The 17,952-nt window shown below is 42.5% G+C and overlaps 1 protein-coding gene across 4 annotated transcripts in view; it reads left to right on the forward strand.

The window, feature by feature from the left end:
- The window catches only part of LOC138964888 (mRNA-decapping enzyme 1B-like), a 173,514-nt gene that overhangs the window by 120,800 nt on the left and 34,762 nt on the right, over positions 1–17,952 (forward strand). For all 4 annotated transcript variants that reach the window (XM_070336955.1, XM_070336956.1, XM_070336958.1 and 1 more), the window contains one exon: positions 17,465–17,592. In XM_070336955.1, coding sequence (XP_070193056.1) covers positions 17,465–17,592 — 128 coding nt within the window. The remainder of the gene's footprint in view (positions 1–17,464; positions 17,593–17,952) is intronic.

Consider the following 17,952-nt stretch of genomic DNA (forward strand, 5'->3'; position numbering starts at 1 on the left):
GCTCGAGGTCAGCAGTGAAGGGTACGCGTCCGAAAGTCCAAACTTCCTCATGCAAAAAGACAAGAGAGCTTAATTCTGCGACGACTTTTTTTTTAATTATAATTAATGTGGGTGATTAGGTTCTGTCATTCTTTTCCTTCTGTGCGAATGTTGCGATAGAGGAGCAGCTTTGCAAAGTCGTTCCGGTTCTTTGGTGAACCCGTAACTCGTAACTACCCAAATGGTTTGCCAGTGAAGCACATGTAATGGGTTGGTTCTTTTATCCTGTGTTTTTATAATCTAGCCCACCCCTACCCGGGCATGTACGTACTCGAATACGTACACGTTTTTCTCTCTCTCTCTCTCTCTCTCTCTCTCTCTCTCTCTCTCTCTCTCTCTCTCTCTCTCTCTCTCTCTCTCTCTCTCTCACACACACACACACACACACACACACACACTCACACAGCCCCACTAAGCTCAAACCGAAGTAACAGAAACTAATTTTCGCGAACTTTTTGTTGTTGTTGTTGTTTTGATTTTTTTTCTTAAAGAAGCAAAAACAAAAAGATGTACAGAATGCTCAGACCGGAGAAAAGAGGCTGGCAAAGTATTTAACTGATGAATAAAAGATTGGTGCTGTCTGCTTTGATGTCCAAGACAACAAAGTGTTGTTGGTTTTTCTCCCACTGTTCCATTTTCTCCTCAGATAATGAGTTCTAGAGCGTTGTCTGTTCTATTTTGGAGACGTCAGACAGTCGGGTCTTTTTCTTTAGAGAAGTGGTGTGTGTGTGTGTGTGTGTGTGTGTGTGTGTGTGTGTTTGTGTGTGTGTGTGTGTTTGTGTGTGTGTGTGTGTGTGTGTGTGTGTGTGTGTGAAGGGGGGGGGGGGGTAGCAGGATATCACTCCACTTGGCCTCGAACCAAAACGCAACAGCCTGGTTGGTGTTTGTGCCAAGTGGTCATTTTTTATGAAACGATTCAAAAACGAAACAAGTCGGTATCAAAAAACAAGAAAGGTAGGTTGTTTGAACGTTTGTTATTGACAAAACAATACATTCACCATAATAAGATAATATACAATATGTGAATGTATTGTTTTGTCAATAAAAAACGTTCCAACAACCTACCTTTCTTGTTTTTTGATTCTGAATTTTGGAACGTTGGCAAAACGTTGGATTTAAACAAGTCGGTGTTACCACTTGAATAGCACACCAAATTTACAGCATTCACGGGCTTATGTTAAAAAGGAGTAAAAACATTTTGTTCACCGGGACATGCATACAGGCATGCTTATATTGTAAGCATACACTTCTGCTAATACATACATCTCCGTATGTGATACATATCCCCCCCCCCCCCCCCCCCATACACCCCCGCCCTGTCATGCTTGTAATCTGGGGCTCTCTCGTTCTTATCGTATTATTCTTGGATGACGGAACTGTTGATTGTGATCGATGACGCTGCAGGTGGTGCAGAAAAGTAAGGCCGCACAATTAACACACAGCTGAGATGCTGATGATGTTACGCATCTGAACCGAGGAACAATTAGCCTATCACGACAAGTGCAGGCTTTATCTCGTTCAGTTGACTGACTCTCAGTCTGCAGAAGACCTGTTCAGTGTATCCACAAATGTCTGCTGTTTCCTGTTTGTATGGTAGTAAACAGAAAGGGGTCCTTTCCGTATGTTCAGCCATTTCACCCTGTCGAATTGTGTACGGCGTATATGATTAAGCCTCCGCCGCAGGCTACCTCATTCAGACTACAATACTAGAATTCAGACTACCTTACCAGAACCCCCTTTCCCCGTCGCGATATAACCTTCGTGGTTGAAAACGACGTTAAACACCAAAGAAAGAAAGAAAGACCTTACCAGAATTCAGACTAAAATACTAGAATTCAGACTACAGTACTAGAATTCAGACTACAATACTAGAATTCAGACTACAATATTAGAATTCAGACTACAATATTAGAATTCAGACTACAATACAAGAATTCAGACTAAAAAAATAGAATTCAGACTACAATACTAGATTTCAGACAACAATACAAGAATTCAGACTACAATACAAGAATTCAGACTAAAAAAACTAGAATTCAGACTACAATACTAGATTTCAGACAATACTAGAATTCAGACAATACTAGAATTCAGACCATAATACTAGAATTCAGACTTCAAAACTAGAATTCAGACTACAAAACTAGATTATTGCCTAATATAATATGCTTCAAGTTTATGCTGTCGCTTTGAACAGGTGGGATGGGATGTTCTGAAATTCAAAAAGTAGCGCACGCCTTTTTTCACACACGTAGACAGTGAGTTACGTCTGCTGGGAAAATTATCCATGATTTCTAGCTCGGGATCTGTGTGGTTGAGGATTTGTTTTGAACGGAACACCTCCGTTGAGTCGATACCCCGTGCAATTACTGCATTTTCTTACATCTGCGCAACTTTGATTTTTGTATGTGCCGTAATGGTAGAATAGATAGAGCTCAGCTCGCTTGTTATTTGCACGCTGGCTATTGATCCGTCCAAGTTGACGTTAGAGGTACAGTGCCCCCCCCCCCCCCCCCCCCCCCCCTCTTTCACTTTTTTATTTTTATTTTATTTTTTTAAATTAATTACTGGATGTTTTTTTCTTCAGAATTTCCGTTGATAACATTTGTAAGTTTACCTCCATTTTATGATTCTCACCCTTGACCTGATTTTCTTCGATTTTTGTTAGGTCTTACAAGGATGGTTTGAATGTACCTTAGAATCCGTCAACATGTAAACCACCGCGTGAGGGATCACAGATCCATGCAAACTTGAAAATGTTGCTTAAAAAACGCCCATCAGTTTCAAGACCTAATATGATTTGACCGTTTCAATGCTTTCCTGGGAGAAGGAGAATTGTTGGTTAGGCCAAAAAAAAAAATAGTCTGTTTACGGTAACCCGACCGACCCTATTTTTTTCGCGCGACCCTAGACTTTTTTGGGGGATTTGGGGGAAAAAAAAAAAAAAAAAAAAAAACGTAAAAATATGGTTTTTTGGGAAAGAAAAAAAATCCCGACCTACCGACCCTATTTTTTTGGCCTATGTTACCGTAAACAGACCTTTTTTTTTTGGGCCTTACATGTGTGTTTCCCTTTGTCAATGGCTACTGCAATATTTCATCAGCTATACGCACGCAGCTCACTGAAAGGTGACATCTCGGCATGGAAAGCAGAGAGGGGTGGCCTCACCTCATGTAAAACCCCGGCCAGATATTATGAAATGATGAGCAGAATCATTTACACGGGAACGACAGCTTCCGTAGATGTTTGGCAGCCATATTGTTTTCCTGTTCCATCTGGAGTACTTTCTCCATCCTTTGTTTATCACTTTTGAAGATTTATTTTTTGAGTCACTTGAGAAAAAGTGACTCTATGTAATCGGTCAGTGTTACGGCCGGCCGGCCGGCCGGCCGGCCGTCCGGCCGGCCGTCCGTAGACACCACCTTAACGTTGGACTTTTCTCGGAAACTATCAAAGCGATCGGGCTCATATTTTGTTTAGTCGTGACCTCCAATGACCTCTACACTTTAACGATGGTTTCGTTGACCTTTGACCTTTTTCAAGGTCACAGGTCAGCGTCAAAGGAAAAATTAGACATTTTATATCTTTGACAAAGTTCATCGGATGTGATTGAAACTTTGTAGGATTATTCTTTACATCAAAGTATTTACATCTGTAGCCTTTTACGAACGTTATCAGAAAAACAAGGGAGATAACTAGCCTTTTCTGTTCGGCAACACACAACTTAACGTTGGGCTTTTCTCGGAAACTATAAAAGTGACCGGGCTCAAATTTTATGTGAACGTGACTCCCAGTGACCTCTACACTTTGACGTCTGCTTTGGTGACCTTTGACCTTTTTCAAGGTCACAGGTATGCTTCAGGTATGCATTGTGTTGTGAATAGCAATTTCTTCCTGTCCATCTGATGCCTCATACAATATTCAGAACTGCGAAAGTGACTCGATCGATCCCGCAGTGGGGCACTGCGGTTATGAAATTAAAAGCCCCTCCTGTTTTTGGAACCGCAGGAGCTTTCTAGTTTGCTGTTAGGTAGATTTTTGGTTCCTCTTTCCTGTCATGCTCTCTTTTTCTTCATGAATTCTTTTCTTTTTTCTGCCTTCTTGCTCATTCACCTGTATTTTTTCCAAAAAATCTCTTCTCTTGCCGCTTGTCTCGCGATTCATGTATAGTTTAATCTGTTAGTGTTCTGATGTAAGCCCAGCAGTAGATAGGTTAAGCCTATTTTAACATACTGGAAACTGGTAATCTTCCAGTAGGTATTAATTTAGTTTTACTAAAGCCTGCTGGGACACAAGTAATGGGTTAGTGCATTTGTAAACAGGAATCGCTTGACAAGTGGCCCCCTTCATCCCCCCCTTCCTCGTCCTGATATGGCTCTACGTAGTCGGCTGGACGTTAAGCAACAAATAAACAAACAAACAAATATAATATTCAGAACTGCGAAAGTGACTCGATCGAGCGTTTGCTCTTCTTGTTTATAATTTTTATTGTAATTTTTTTTTTTAATTCATGTGACCCTAGGTTTAGAAAAAAATAAAATATTGCCTTGCCTTGCCTTGCATTGCCATCACTTTCAAAGAACATGCCGAATACTTTGGACCGCTTGTTTGCACCGATTGCTCTCCGTTGTTCGCGTGAGCAAGCCCGCTTTGTCTAATGAAAAAATGATTTGTGGGATGAAATACTTTCCATTTTTCGGGGCAATGATGTAAGAGCGATAGTGTCTGTCTATGGATTTATTTCTTCTTTTTGGCAAGATCATGCTGAGTGCAGTGTTTTCTTGGTAATCAGGCTGCGGAACTTGCTCTTGGGGGAATGTTATGGCAGTCCTGAATTGAGCCCGAAGTCGACTTCACGAAGTCTTTTTCCAAAAACTCAGTACTAAAGCTCCTTGCGGCCAGATTCGCCAAGTCGACTTCGCGAAGTCTTTTTCCAAAAACTCAGTACTAAAGCTCCTTGCGGCCAGATTCGCCAAGTCGACTTCGCGAAGTCTTTTTCCAAAAACTCAGTACTAAAGCTCCTTGCGGCCAGATTCGCCAAGTCGACTTCGCGAAGTCTTTTTCCAAAAACTCAGTACTAAAGCTCCTTGCGGCCAGATTCGCCAAGTCGACTTCGCCCAGTTCATTTGAGACTTAAAGTGTACATGTTTTTGCCGACTTCAGTTGTTGTTTCAAACACTTTTTAACCTGAGAAGATGCCAGTTGGGGATGACTTTATTTTCCACCAAGATGACAGAAGTTTCGAGCTCGAGGTAACTGCAGAACGCTCTAAGTATGGTTAAGTCTAAGCAGACTAATGCAACTGACCCCTGGTGTCAAGAATAACCAGGGAAATGGTGACCCCTGGTGTCAAGAATAACCAGGGAAATGGTCTCTAATGTAAGGGAGGTCTCAGAATCAAGGCAGTCTGATTAAAACAACAGTGTGTCTTTGCTCAACGAGACAATTGATTCAAAGCAGTCTTTTTTTCGATTTTGCCGTTCCCATAATTATAACTGAAGAAAAACGTACAAAAGTAAAGATTAATTCTGCTTAAATCAGTTGGGGGAAAAAACACCGCATTGATGACGCAATCCGCCATGGATTTTTGCTCTCTTTCTGTCTATGTTTTTTTGTTGCAATTTCGATTTTGTTCTGTCTTTTTGTGTTGTCGATTGATTCTTCACATGGAGAAATAGGAGCATTGTTCTTGGCCCGTAAAGTCTGTTCTGACTAATGATGGCGGCTATGATGGCGGCGTTCTATAGGAACTATAGACATGCAACACAGCTTTGCTTTTGTGTTTTGTTTTGGTTTTGTGTGTTGTTTTGTTCCTCACATTTAAAGGTGAACATTGGTTTATTTGTTTTCCCTGCGAGTTTTTTCTCCTGAGTTTTCCACTAGTTAGAGAAGAGCAGGCACGGGGAGTTTGACCTAGAAGGAAATTGAGGCTAGACGTCATAATGAAATTTGAGAAGTGCTCTTTAAAAAAAATTAAAAAATAAAGCATTAATTAAACCTGCACCTGCCTTTCTTCCTCAATTTGTCTTCCTCGTATTTATTTATTTGAAGTTTTGTTACCGAAGTCCTACCCCTTCTTCTGCTTTTGAGTTTTATTTTTGGTCTTTCTTCGTTTCTATTTCCTTAGCTAATTTTTCATTTTCTACTCCCCGCTGTTTGCGTATACAGGACATACAGAACGCAGCGGTAAAATGTCTCTGGAATAATTGTTGATCTTGTTACATGTGTTGCGAAGGGATGAAAGTAGAGAGAGGTATACAGATGTTTCTCTGTTGTGCTTTGGCGAGAGCTAATGGTCGTTGTCATTATGCTTGGACCTCATGAGCTGGAACTATGCCCCCTGAGCCATCCTGAACTATGCCCCCTGAGCCATCCTGAACTATGCCCCCTGAGCCATCCTGAACTATGCCCCCTGAGCCACCCTGAACTATGCCCCCTGAGCCATCCTGAACTATGCCCCCTGAGCCATCCTGAACTATGCCCCCTGAGCATGTGCCAACATTACATTCTTGTTGTTGTTTTTATGCTGCGTCTACAGTCTGTTTAATGTCGAAGGCTTGACATCTTTCGTTTGAACTGTATTTTTCTTTTCGTTTTTGATTACCTGGTCTTTCTGATACCAAACGTTTAGACTCACCATAATATTTGATTAGCTGGTCTTTCTGATACCAAACGTTTAGACTCACCATAATATTTGATTAGCTGGTCTTTCTGATACCAAACGTTTAGACTCACCATAATATTTGATTAGCTGGTCTTTCTGATACCAAACGTTTAGACTCACCATAATATTTGATACCAAACGTTTAGACTCACCATAATATTTGATTAGCTGGTCTTTCTGATACCAAACGTTTAGACTCACCATAATATTTGATACCAAACGTTTAGACTCGCCATAATATTTGATACCAAACGTTTAGACTCGCCATAATATTTGATACCAAACGTTTAGACTCGCCATAATATTTGATTAGCTGGTCTTTCTGATACCAAACGTTTAGACTCACCATAATATTTGATTAGCTGGTCTTTCTGATACCAAACGTTTAGACTCACCATAATATTTGATACCAAACGTTTAGACTCACCATTATATTTGATTAGCTGGTCTTTCTGATACCAAACGTTTAGACTCACCATAATATTTGATTAGCTGGTCTTTCTGATACCAAACGTTTAGACTCACCATAATATTTGATACCAAACGTTTAGACTCGCCATAATATTTGATACCAAACGTTTAGACTCACCATAATATTTGATACCAAACGTTTAGACTCACCATAATATTTGATACAAAATGACCTGCGACCTGATACAAAAAGTGTATTTTTTGTACGTTTTTTTTTTTGTAGAGATAAATTTTGTTTTACGCCCTCACGGTGAAACCATTAAGGGCATGTTCCGGGATGTAACTCCGACTTTAGATGAGATAGCTAGGTGTATGCGTGTTTAGGTGTAACCAGCCACCTCCACTTATGGCAGAATGACCGAGGTCTTTTACGTGCCATAGTGGCGACACGGGGGTGGGACATGGATACCTTCTCTGAGTCTGCACATAAAGCTGACCCGTGTCCGTCTCAGCCCGGATTCCAACCTGCGACCCTCGGATCACAAGTCCAGTGCTTTACCGCCTGAGCTACCGGGACCCACCCCCCCCCCCCCCCCCCCCCAGCTGGAATAAAGCCCAATGCTCTTTAGAACAGGGTTTGAGGCCATGCCTCATCCCTTGATACCCAGGGACTTGCTAAGCTATAGCCAGTATACTTGGACCCCATGAGCTGGGACTGCTCCTTAAGCATGTTAGAGATGAAGGTATCTGTCTGCAAACAGGTTGAAAAGCAACTGGTTGACTCAAAGCAGTCATAATTGCTCCCTCAGCGGTGATGTTGTGGCGAGAGGTGTATACCTTAATCCCTGAGGACTTTGAGAGAGCCTAGCCCTCCGACATGCTTACCCTGGTTCTGGCTACAGTGTGAACTCCCTCCTTTTGAGACGTGAGCAACCTGGGAAAATCCGGTCTTAAAATGGAGGTCAGTTTGCAGAGCGTATGAGCAGAAGCTGTGAAAGGTCTTCAAGGAGACAGCTTCATAGAAACAGAAGTAAATGTACTTGTACTACATTTATGTTGTCTCTCTTTGTCTAAAATCTTTAGTTTGGGGGGACGGGGGGTAAAAAGGGGCTTCCGCTTTATTGCCTATAGTCTTGTCCTGCTGATGCTATGCAGCTTTGGCCGCTGAGCAGGGATTGCTCCCAGGGCGTCTTGGGGATCACAAGTTCTTAGCTGTGGAGCCATTAGCTCTTGGTCCGTCTTGTCTTTTCATGCCTTGTGAGCTGGCACTCAATCCCTGCTACTCCTTTGATTGCCTGTGCATATTCTCAGGGAAGGAGACGGGCGGTGTTCGCTTTGCTGTAAGGTGTTTTGAAAATTAGTGATTCTTTTGCCCTGGGACTCATCTCCCGTGATCTGTGATGACTCCGCTTTACGTGCAGCACGAGCAGACCCCGGTGTTTGGTCTCTGTCTTGACCTTGAGCGCTTGAGGTTGTACAATCTGTAGCTTGTTACACCCGTTGACTTCTCAGAACAGCAGGTACCCGCCGACTCCTTTGCAAACTGTCTCTCTCTCTCTGTCTCTCTGTCTCTGTCTCTCTGTCTCTCTCCATATATATATATATATCTCTCTCTCCCTATCCCTCTCCTCTCCCTCTCTCTCTCCCTCTCCCTCTCCTCTCCCTCTCTCTCTCCCTCTCTCTCTCCCTCCCTCTCCCTCTCTCTCTCTCCCTCCCCCTCTCTCCCTCTCTCCCTCTCCCCTCTCTCCCTCTCCCTCTCTCTCCCTCCCCCACTCTCGCTCTCTCCCTTCCCCTCTCCCTTTCTCTCCCTCTCCCTCTCCCTCCCTCTCTCTCTCTCTCTCTCTCTCTCTCTCTCTCTCTCTCTCTCTCTCTTTAAATGCCATTTATTATCATTTATTCCCCCCTCTGCTTCTTTACCTCTGTAAACTTGTAGGGGTAGTTATTTTTCGATAATGACCCAGCAACCAAACAAATAACGACCCAGCAACAGCCTGAATCCTCGATAGTGCAATGGGTTGAGAAGTTGTTCTGTTTCGGTACTACTTTTTGCGACTGAAAAGTTCCGAACGCTATAATGTACAAAGTACACATCTCTGGAGCAAACAATACAAACATACCGCATTTAAATTAACAACTACAGGCCTGAACACATGAATCTCCATATAAAATCCATGAGTTCGGTTGTTTTCTGAATCTAGATCTGCCGTGCTCAAACCGTTCATCACAAGCAATTTCCCAAGGCAAGTAACTCATACTTTGTCTAGCGACAAGAGTAATTCCCCTTCTTTTCACTCGGTTTCTTCGACAACAGACTGCAATCCGACGGTCAGTTTTCAACAATATTTCATTTAATAAACAGATCACACGCAACCAAATGCACACATCTCATCCATTTAAACAACATAAAGCGGTTTCATACACTATTTTCCCCAGAAAACTGAACTTCATACAGTTTTTAACGTTGGAACACGGGTGCAAAAGTTCGTCTGCTAGTCCAATTTGACGAAAGAACATTATCCTAAGCGATACCAAAACATATACAGAACACACAATATCTGCCTTTGCCGCCACAGCAGAATAACAGCATATATGTGTACTTGATTTTAGTCCAAAATAGGAAAACTGACAAGAAGTGTTAACAGAATGGAATGATTTGCACGGAACTATACAACCGCGCATTAATCGATCGCCTGCGCAGGTTGACTGGTTGAGTGAATAGGATTCGATCAAACTTTCGCAAGAAAACTCCTCTTTTCTTTGAATAACTGAAGAAAGGAGGAATAAAGAGGTTACATACCTCGTCTCAGTGATTATAAAAAATAATGGTCTCAGTTCGCGGTCATAAAAAAGCTCGCTAAAGCTCGCATTTTTCATGATCCGCTAACTTCGACCATTATTTTTAATAATTACTGAGACTCGGCATGTAACCTCTACATGTATGATTATTTTTGCCGTCAACCTTTTTTGCTCTTATAATGTTTTCATGTTCTGTTTTGTATTCATTGTAGTTAGCAAGGACAGATTGTAAGACTAGGCAACGCCTAAAATCTCCATCCTTCTGTAATAAAGTTTAATCAATCAATCAATCAATCTCTCTCTCTCTCTCTCTCTCTCTCTCTCTCTCTCTCTCTCTCTCTCTCTCTCTCTCTCTCTCTCTCTCTCTCTCTCTCTTGTCCCCTAGGTCATTGGCCTGAACAAAAAAGTCATTCTTTGATCTGTTGGGACTTGTTAAGCCTCGATCACCTTATCTGAAGTTCAAACTTGTTCCTGGCATCGTTCCAGATGCAAAGGGGGGTGATTCGGGTCAGAAGTGGGGTAAAGCACTTTGGTCTTCAGTCTTTGGGTTATAGCTTTCAGTGGAGAAGATGCCAACATGAAATTGCACTATGCTCTACTATTTATTGATGCCCGCCCTCTTTCTTCAATTAGCTGAAGGCGGTGAACATTATAAGATGTTTGATGGGTTGTTGACAGACCAGCTTATTTGTCGGTCCGAGGGGGAGCATATCGTCTTTTGTTTCATATTTATTGACCAAGGCTGAAGGCCGCGGTCAATAAATATGAAACAAAAGTCGATATGCCCCCCGAGGACCGACAAAAAAGCTGGTCTGGCAACAAACCATCAAACATCGTTTTTGTCATCATTTTGGTGGTTCAACATTAAGTGAAAAATCAACACAGGGAGCCATGGTTTGAAACGCGAGTTCTGTTATTATAATGCATGTTCGGGGCCCCAGCACGTTGTTCAAAGCTGGCGTGCGAAAGCAACTTACTGTGTGTGATTTGAGTTTATAATGTTGAGACAAGTATGTCAGGTTTGAGGATGCAAAGTTCTGTAGGTTCCGACTACAGAGTGGTGTGTGAAACCAACAGCAAGCGCCTTTGAGACGATAGTGCCCACATGTTGCATTCGAGCGATGGGATTGTCGTATTTCAAACGAGGTGATTTGCTTGCACAGTCAGCGTTGACCATCTCACAACAGATCTGTTATGTGGATTATCGTGCGACGTTCGAGTCGGGGGCAAGGAATCGCAGGAAGCAAAGATGAGTCTTTTTCCATTGTCACCTTTCTTTCCGGTTGTTGGTGCATATAATATTGTGCGGACAAAATGATGCGACGGCGAGTGTTTTTTGCCTCCAAGATTTTGTGGTGTGGGTATTGTTTTGCTCGTTTCATACCCACACCAAAACCTGAAACACACCCCACCCCACCCTCCCCCTCCCTCACAATCAGTCCATGAACACAAACACTGACACACACAAATTAATGATCAAGTTACCCTCCCCCCCCCCCCCCAACCCTTCACTTGCACACCTGCAACGCAGACGATCATATTATTGATTAAATATTCATATAGGTCAGTGTTGGGTTTTTTGTTCTTGTTTGTGTTATTGCAGAATCGGTTTTCTCTTATTGCTACACGTGTCTCTTCATTACATTTCACCATCGCCCTACCACCCTGCCCCTCTCGGTATTCCACCCCTCGGTTTTCAGTGGTAAATATTAGTAATCGAATATTGAAGCTACGTTGAGTTAAAGGTCACAGAAGATTTGCATCGTGCAGCACTGCACGAATTGGGTCAAAGGACACAAACGATTTGCGTCGTGCCGCGAAGGAAAGATAATCGCGATCTTGTTTCTCATTGCCTCTCTGTTTTTCATTAGACTTGTCATTCTGCTTGCTCGGCTTTGTCAGATGTCTTCATTTCTTGTTGCTATGTTCTTTGCTTTTTTATTATTATTTTTTTATTTGCGCTTAGTTTATCGATACAACGTCTTGTGCACGGGTCAAAATGTGTGTGTCAGGGGTCGTGTTTCTCCAAACAGAGATACACGCACTCCATGACTTTGTGAGAAGATAAAACATATCGATAGGTTTCATTTGTTTGCGATAAAGCATAAATGTATGACCTTTGATGAGGTAGTTTTGTTTTTTGTTTACATTTGCCAGTTTGCCAGTTCGTATTTGGAACTTGGCGAAGCAGTGTCGTCTGTTTAGGTCTGGGGAAACGCCAATGAAAAGAGCCGAAGAATCCTCGAGCGTTTCTATTGGGTTTGCTTTTGATTATCCATGTAATAGGGCTTCCTGCAACTATGGTAACCGGGGATTTATTCCCCGGGGAACATGAGATTTATTTCCCAGGTGCTTGTGAATGAAAACTCGTGAAAATGATGACAAGTGTCGTTGTTTGCCGTTCTCATGAAACATAAGTAATCAATTTATCCACTTGATTATATTCACAACAGGGACCTATCACTCTTCTTTGCATGTTTTTATGCCTACGGATTTTCAAATACTCTGCAACACATGTAACCCAAATTCAACATGTGCCCGTACAATACCGCTTCTTTTATGAAAACATTGCTTCGGCCATGTTGATTTTAATCAACCAATTTTCTTGTCTAGACTATTATTAGTGCAGGGTTTAACCTGGGAGAAAAAGGCAATGGGATATTTGTCCCCCTCAACCAAATTCCGATGGGACATAGTCTAAGGCAAGAAGCGCCAAAGAGGCATGTACGCGTTTTGATTAAAGATGCAAAATGGTGCAATATGGTGCCATCTGAGAATTAGCCGCTATATTCTGTTATCTGTGTGTGTGTGTGTGTGTGTGTGTGTGTGTGTGTGTGTGTGTGTGTGTGTGTGTGTGTGTGTGTGTGTGTGTGTGTTGTATTTAATGCGCCAATGAAACCCTGTGAGTGTACTATTTGCGCCTCGATATTTTAATTATGTTCTTACGTTAAATGTTGTTTATTGTAATGCTGTATACACCACACCTGAGTTTCTCCTCGTTGAGATAATAAAGTGTTCCATGTCTATGTCTATGTCTACTGTACCTGTGCTGACCGCTGGTTCACATGGCATTACACTAAATAAGTGAGAGCGGGAAGTGTTGCAGCAGTGGAATCTGGATTGGAGTAAACCATGAAAACTAATGATCGATATCGTCGCGATATAACCTTCGTGGTTGAAAACGACGTTAAACACCAAATAAAGAAAGAAAGAATGATCGATAGGCGGTGTTTCCTGCGACAACTGAACATGACATACGCTGACAATGTTCAGCTATTAATGTAGCTACGCTGCTTGTTTTGTTAGCTTGTTTGTTGTTGCTTATGAATATTCATGCATCACTCTTCCTGATCCCTCTATGTCTATATGTAACCCAGGGTTGTTAGTGTGTGTGTGCGCGCGCGCGCGCGCGCGTGTGTGTGTGTGTGTGTGTGTGTGTGTGTGTGTGTGTGTGTGTGTGTGTGTGTGTTTTAATACGAATTTTTTTTAACGAATAAACTTTGTCATGAAACGAAGTGTTTATAAGACACGGGAAGATAAATAACCAAATAATTTCATAGTTTCTTTTTTTGGAGATCATTATATATAAATTCTCCCAATTTAGTTTGTGCAATCATTGTCTACTTGCAAAAGTTGACTTGGTACATCATATAAATATATATGTCGATTAATTTCACTCATGAAAGATTTTCGTAATTGGTTGTTTTCTATGCAGTTATCTAGAAAATATATTTCATCTTCTATTACTCCACATGTTTCACATAATCTATTTTCCCTTGGCGTTTTGTGTGTGTGTGTGTGTGTGTGTGTGTGTGTGTGTGTGTGTGTGTGTGTGTGTGTGTGTGTGTGAACACACCTAGATTATGGTAAAGTCATTTGTCTTCGAGACATTGACAGTCGGAACCCCAGCCGAAGAAGCCAAGTCTTATCATCAAACCAGGTAGAGCAAGAGTAACGAAGCAAATAAGGCAATAAACTGAACAAGAACAGTAAACAAACGATGGAGTAGAAGAATAAGAAGAGGAACAAAAGCATGCAGCTAAATAGAGAAGTGTTTATTTTCAGTGCCACAAAGGTGTATGTCTTAATGAGGACGGGGTGGTTGTGTGCCCTTGGCGAGGTGACGGGCAGATGGTTGTCGGATAAGGCTTGGAGTTGGAATGAAATTGCCAGGCAACTTATTTTCTGTTCTCTTCTTTCTCCCCCCCAAACCCACTACTGTTTCCTCTCTCTCTCTCTCTCTCTCTCTCTCTCTCTCTCTCTCTCTCTCTCTCTCTCTCTCTCTCTCTCTCTCTCTCTCTCTCTCTCTCTCTCTCTCTCTCTCTCCGAGGCTCTCTCTTCTCTTCTCTTCTCTTCTCTTCTCTCTCTTTCAGTACGAATTTTAGTAGTGTCTTCATGCATTTTGGCTGTGATCGTAGTCTTAGAAATGATCAATGAATGCCTCATTATGGGTACCGTGCGCCGTGAACAGCAAAACACTTTCTGTCTCTGTCTCTGTCTGTCTCTGTCTGTTTTTCTCTCTCTCTCTACCTTAGAGATTTCAGTAGAGTCTGCATACATTTTAGCTTTGATCATAGTTTGTGAAATGATGCTATAATTGTGCATCCTTATGGGTACCATGTGCGTGAACAGTAAAACACTTTTTCTCTCTGTCTCCCTCCGTGTCTCTCTTGTCTCTCTCTCTCACCCCCCCTCCCCCACCCCCACCCCCTTCTACTTCATTTTCTAGTGTTTCTTTAGGAGGGTTGTGGCTGTCAGTCGCTCCTCCTTTGTCGGTGCCCTACACGTGTTTATAGGGGTCCCTGGTCGTTTGCCTCCTGCTTTAGTAGACGCTTCCCCTTGCCGTCTGCCGCACTGCTTTGCACTGTTCAAACACTGCTTTCTTTACTTCACAAACGAGTGCGTTTGTGAAGGTCACATCTTCTTGAGGGGGAGGGGGGGGGGAGACAAAGAAAGATGATGGAACCAAAAACTACTGGAATCAATGGTTATTACGGTGAACATAAACATGTTTCTGTGACATTTTGCAGAGGGAGGGGGCGAGGGAGAGGGAAACAGATATTCAGAGAAAAAAAGTTGATGATGGAACCGAAAACTACAGGAATACATGGTTATTACGGTGAACATAAACATGTTTCTGTGATATTTTGCAGAGGGAGGGGGCGAGGAAGAGGGAGACAGAGATTGAGAGAAAGAAAGTTGACGATGGAACCGAAAACTACAGGAATACATGGTTATTACGGTGAACATAAACATGTTTCTGTGACATGTTGCAGAGGAAGGGCGAGGGAGAGGGAGACAGAGATTGAGAAAAAGAAAATTGATGATGGAACCGAAACTACAGGAATACATGGTTATTACGGTGAACATAAACATGTTTCTCCGACATGTTGCAGAGGGAGGGGGAGGGGGGTAGGTGCATGTTAATTTCAGTCTGGAGAAAAAAGAGAGAATTCATCAGGTTTTGTTGCATGTAACAGTCATGTTACAGCAAATTACAGTCCGGAGACAATTAAAGAATTCGTCAAGTTGTTGTTGTTGTTGTTGTTGTTGTTGTTGTTGTTGTTGTTGTTGTTGTTGTTGTTGTTGTTGTCTTGAGTCACATATTCTGAATGTTCTCAAATTGTAAGAAATAAAAGGATTAATAAAAAGTATTTTTTAGAAAATACCTCACTTAAAAATAAATGAATAATAAAAGGAGGAAGAAATGAGATGGGAGATTCAAACAGTTGGACGCTTTGGGTTTAAACATTAGATTATTTATTTGTAGAAAGAATGAAATTAAACCTAAAAATGTGTGTGTGCATGCGTGCATGAGCAACACGTACAAGTAAGACATCGGTGCAATAGCATGTACAGTCAAACCTGTCTAAAACGACCCCCAAGTTACCAACCAAAGGTGGTCGTTACGAACAGGTGCTTGCTATGGAAAGGTGAATCATAGTCATAGACAAAACAACCATCAGGTGTCCTAGGGATTGGTCGTTGTGGGCAGGTGGTTGCTTTCGAGAGGTAGTCGCAAGGGCAGGTTTGACTGTAGTTCCCAAGTGAAGTACAAACATTATATCACATAGCAGCAGGATGGTAGAGTTCTAGAGAATGTACAGACAGGCTTATGCCATCGCCTCAAAGAGTGCATTGCCTCGACTTCTGCATTCTCACAGCATGAGGGGTTCACATGGGAACATAGAAAAGAACTTGCTCGTACCTAACTTGAGAAAGAAAAGGCGCGCTTATTTGACTTCAAAGGACTGATATTTCATCATCTTCATCTTCATCTTCTTCTTCTTCTTTTTCGTCCTTTCTTCTTTCTTCTTTCTTCTTCTTCTTCTTCTTCTTCTTCTTCTTCTTCTTCTTCTTCTTCTTCTTCTTCTTCTTCTTCTTCTTCTTCTTCTTCTTCTTCTTCAGGCCTCACACATAATTATATCTTTAAAAGGAGTTCATTGGTCGAACGGTGATCATAGGACAGGGGTGTCGGCTGGTGTTAGTAGTTGGGAAAACACTCAAGTTTAAATCGCCAAAAATTGTAATAAATCCTTCTACATCTTTGTGGGAAGAGGACTGTACAGAACACGTGGGGTCATGGGCCTACTTTCAATGTTTTGAAGCATTGAACTTACAGTTTTGACATGACACAATTAGTGTTTGACATGCAGATCAGCAAACAGGTTGGTTTGCTGGAACAGATACCCACTCCATTGCCTGCACGGTCACCCCCATCCCCATGCTATCCCCATCCCCATAATACCCCCATCCCCATAATACCCCCATCCCCATAATACCCCCATCCCTATGATACCCCCATCCCCATGATACCCCCATCCCTATGATACCCCCATCCCCATAATACCCCATCCCCATAATACCCCCATCCCCCAAAAAACCATCCCCATGATATCCCCATAATACCCCCATCCCCATAATACCCCCATCCCCATAATACCCCCATCCCCACAATACCCCCTTCCCCATAATACCCCCATCCCCATAATACCCCCTTCCCCATAATACCCCCTTCCCCATAATACCCCCTTCCCCATAATACCCCCATCCCCATAATACCCCCATCCCCATAATACCCCCATCCTCACAATGTAAGACTTCCCCCTTTTAAGACCTTGCTTTTTCAGATTTTGTGTTGATAACCTTTGTTAATTTACCTCCATTTTAAGACTTTCCGTTTTAAGTCCTAATTTTCTTCACGTTGGACAGGTCTTGAAAGAAAAGCGTCCCCTGTACCCCATTGTCAAGTCTTGTGTTGTGCGTCCCCTGTACCCCATTGTCATGTCTTGTGTTGTGCGTCCCCTGTACCCCATTGTCAAGTCTTGTGTTGTGCGTCCCCTGTACCCCATTGTCAAGTCTTGTGTTGTGCGTCCCCTGTACCCCATTGTCAAGTCTTGTGTTGTGCGTCCCCTGTACCCCATTGTCATGTCTTGTGTTGTGCGTCCCCTGTACCCCATTGTCAAGTCTTGTGTTGTGCGTCCCCTGTACCCCATTATCAAGTCTTGTGTTGTGGGATTAGGTTATCATGGCATGTTTTGACTGTGTGTGCAGGTCGGCGTGCCCCATCCACGGGATGATGATCCTCAACAAGCAGGGCATGGAGAACTGGGTGGAGCCCATCTCAGAGCAGCTTGACTTCCAGTTGTCCACCCCTTTCCTCCTCTACCGCTGTAACAAACGTAAGTTACCATGCTCTGCCTCCTCTTTTGTAGTCGCCGACTTCACGGTCTACTTGCTTTCAAACTGTCAAGGGTGCCATCTCGCCCCCGCAAGCAGTGCCAACTCGCCCCCGTGTATTCCATGCGATGAAGTTGACGTTAAACTTTCTCGTGCAAAACAGGTTACAAAAAATAACACGTTTACCTGAGTTTACCGTATCCAATGCAAAACAGGAAGTTAAAGAATGAATGCAGCTTTACGGTGCTGTCAAGCATAAAACCACCTGGCGAAGACTGTTATGTTTCCAGGTGAGAGATATGATATAATCCAAATCGTGTTTAACTTATCTATGTTTGTTTGTTTGTTTGTTTGTTTGCTTA

This window comes from Littorina saxatilis, linkage group LG4, assembly GCF_037325665.1.
Source record: "Littorina saxatilis isolate snail1 linkage group LG4, US_GU_Lsax_2.0, whole genome shotgun sequence".
In the NCBI taxonomy this organism is placed as follows: Eukaryota; Metazoa; Mollusca; class Gastropoda; order Littorinimorpha; family Littorinidae; genus Littorina; species Littorina saxatilis.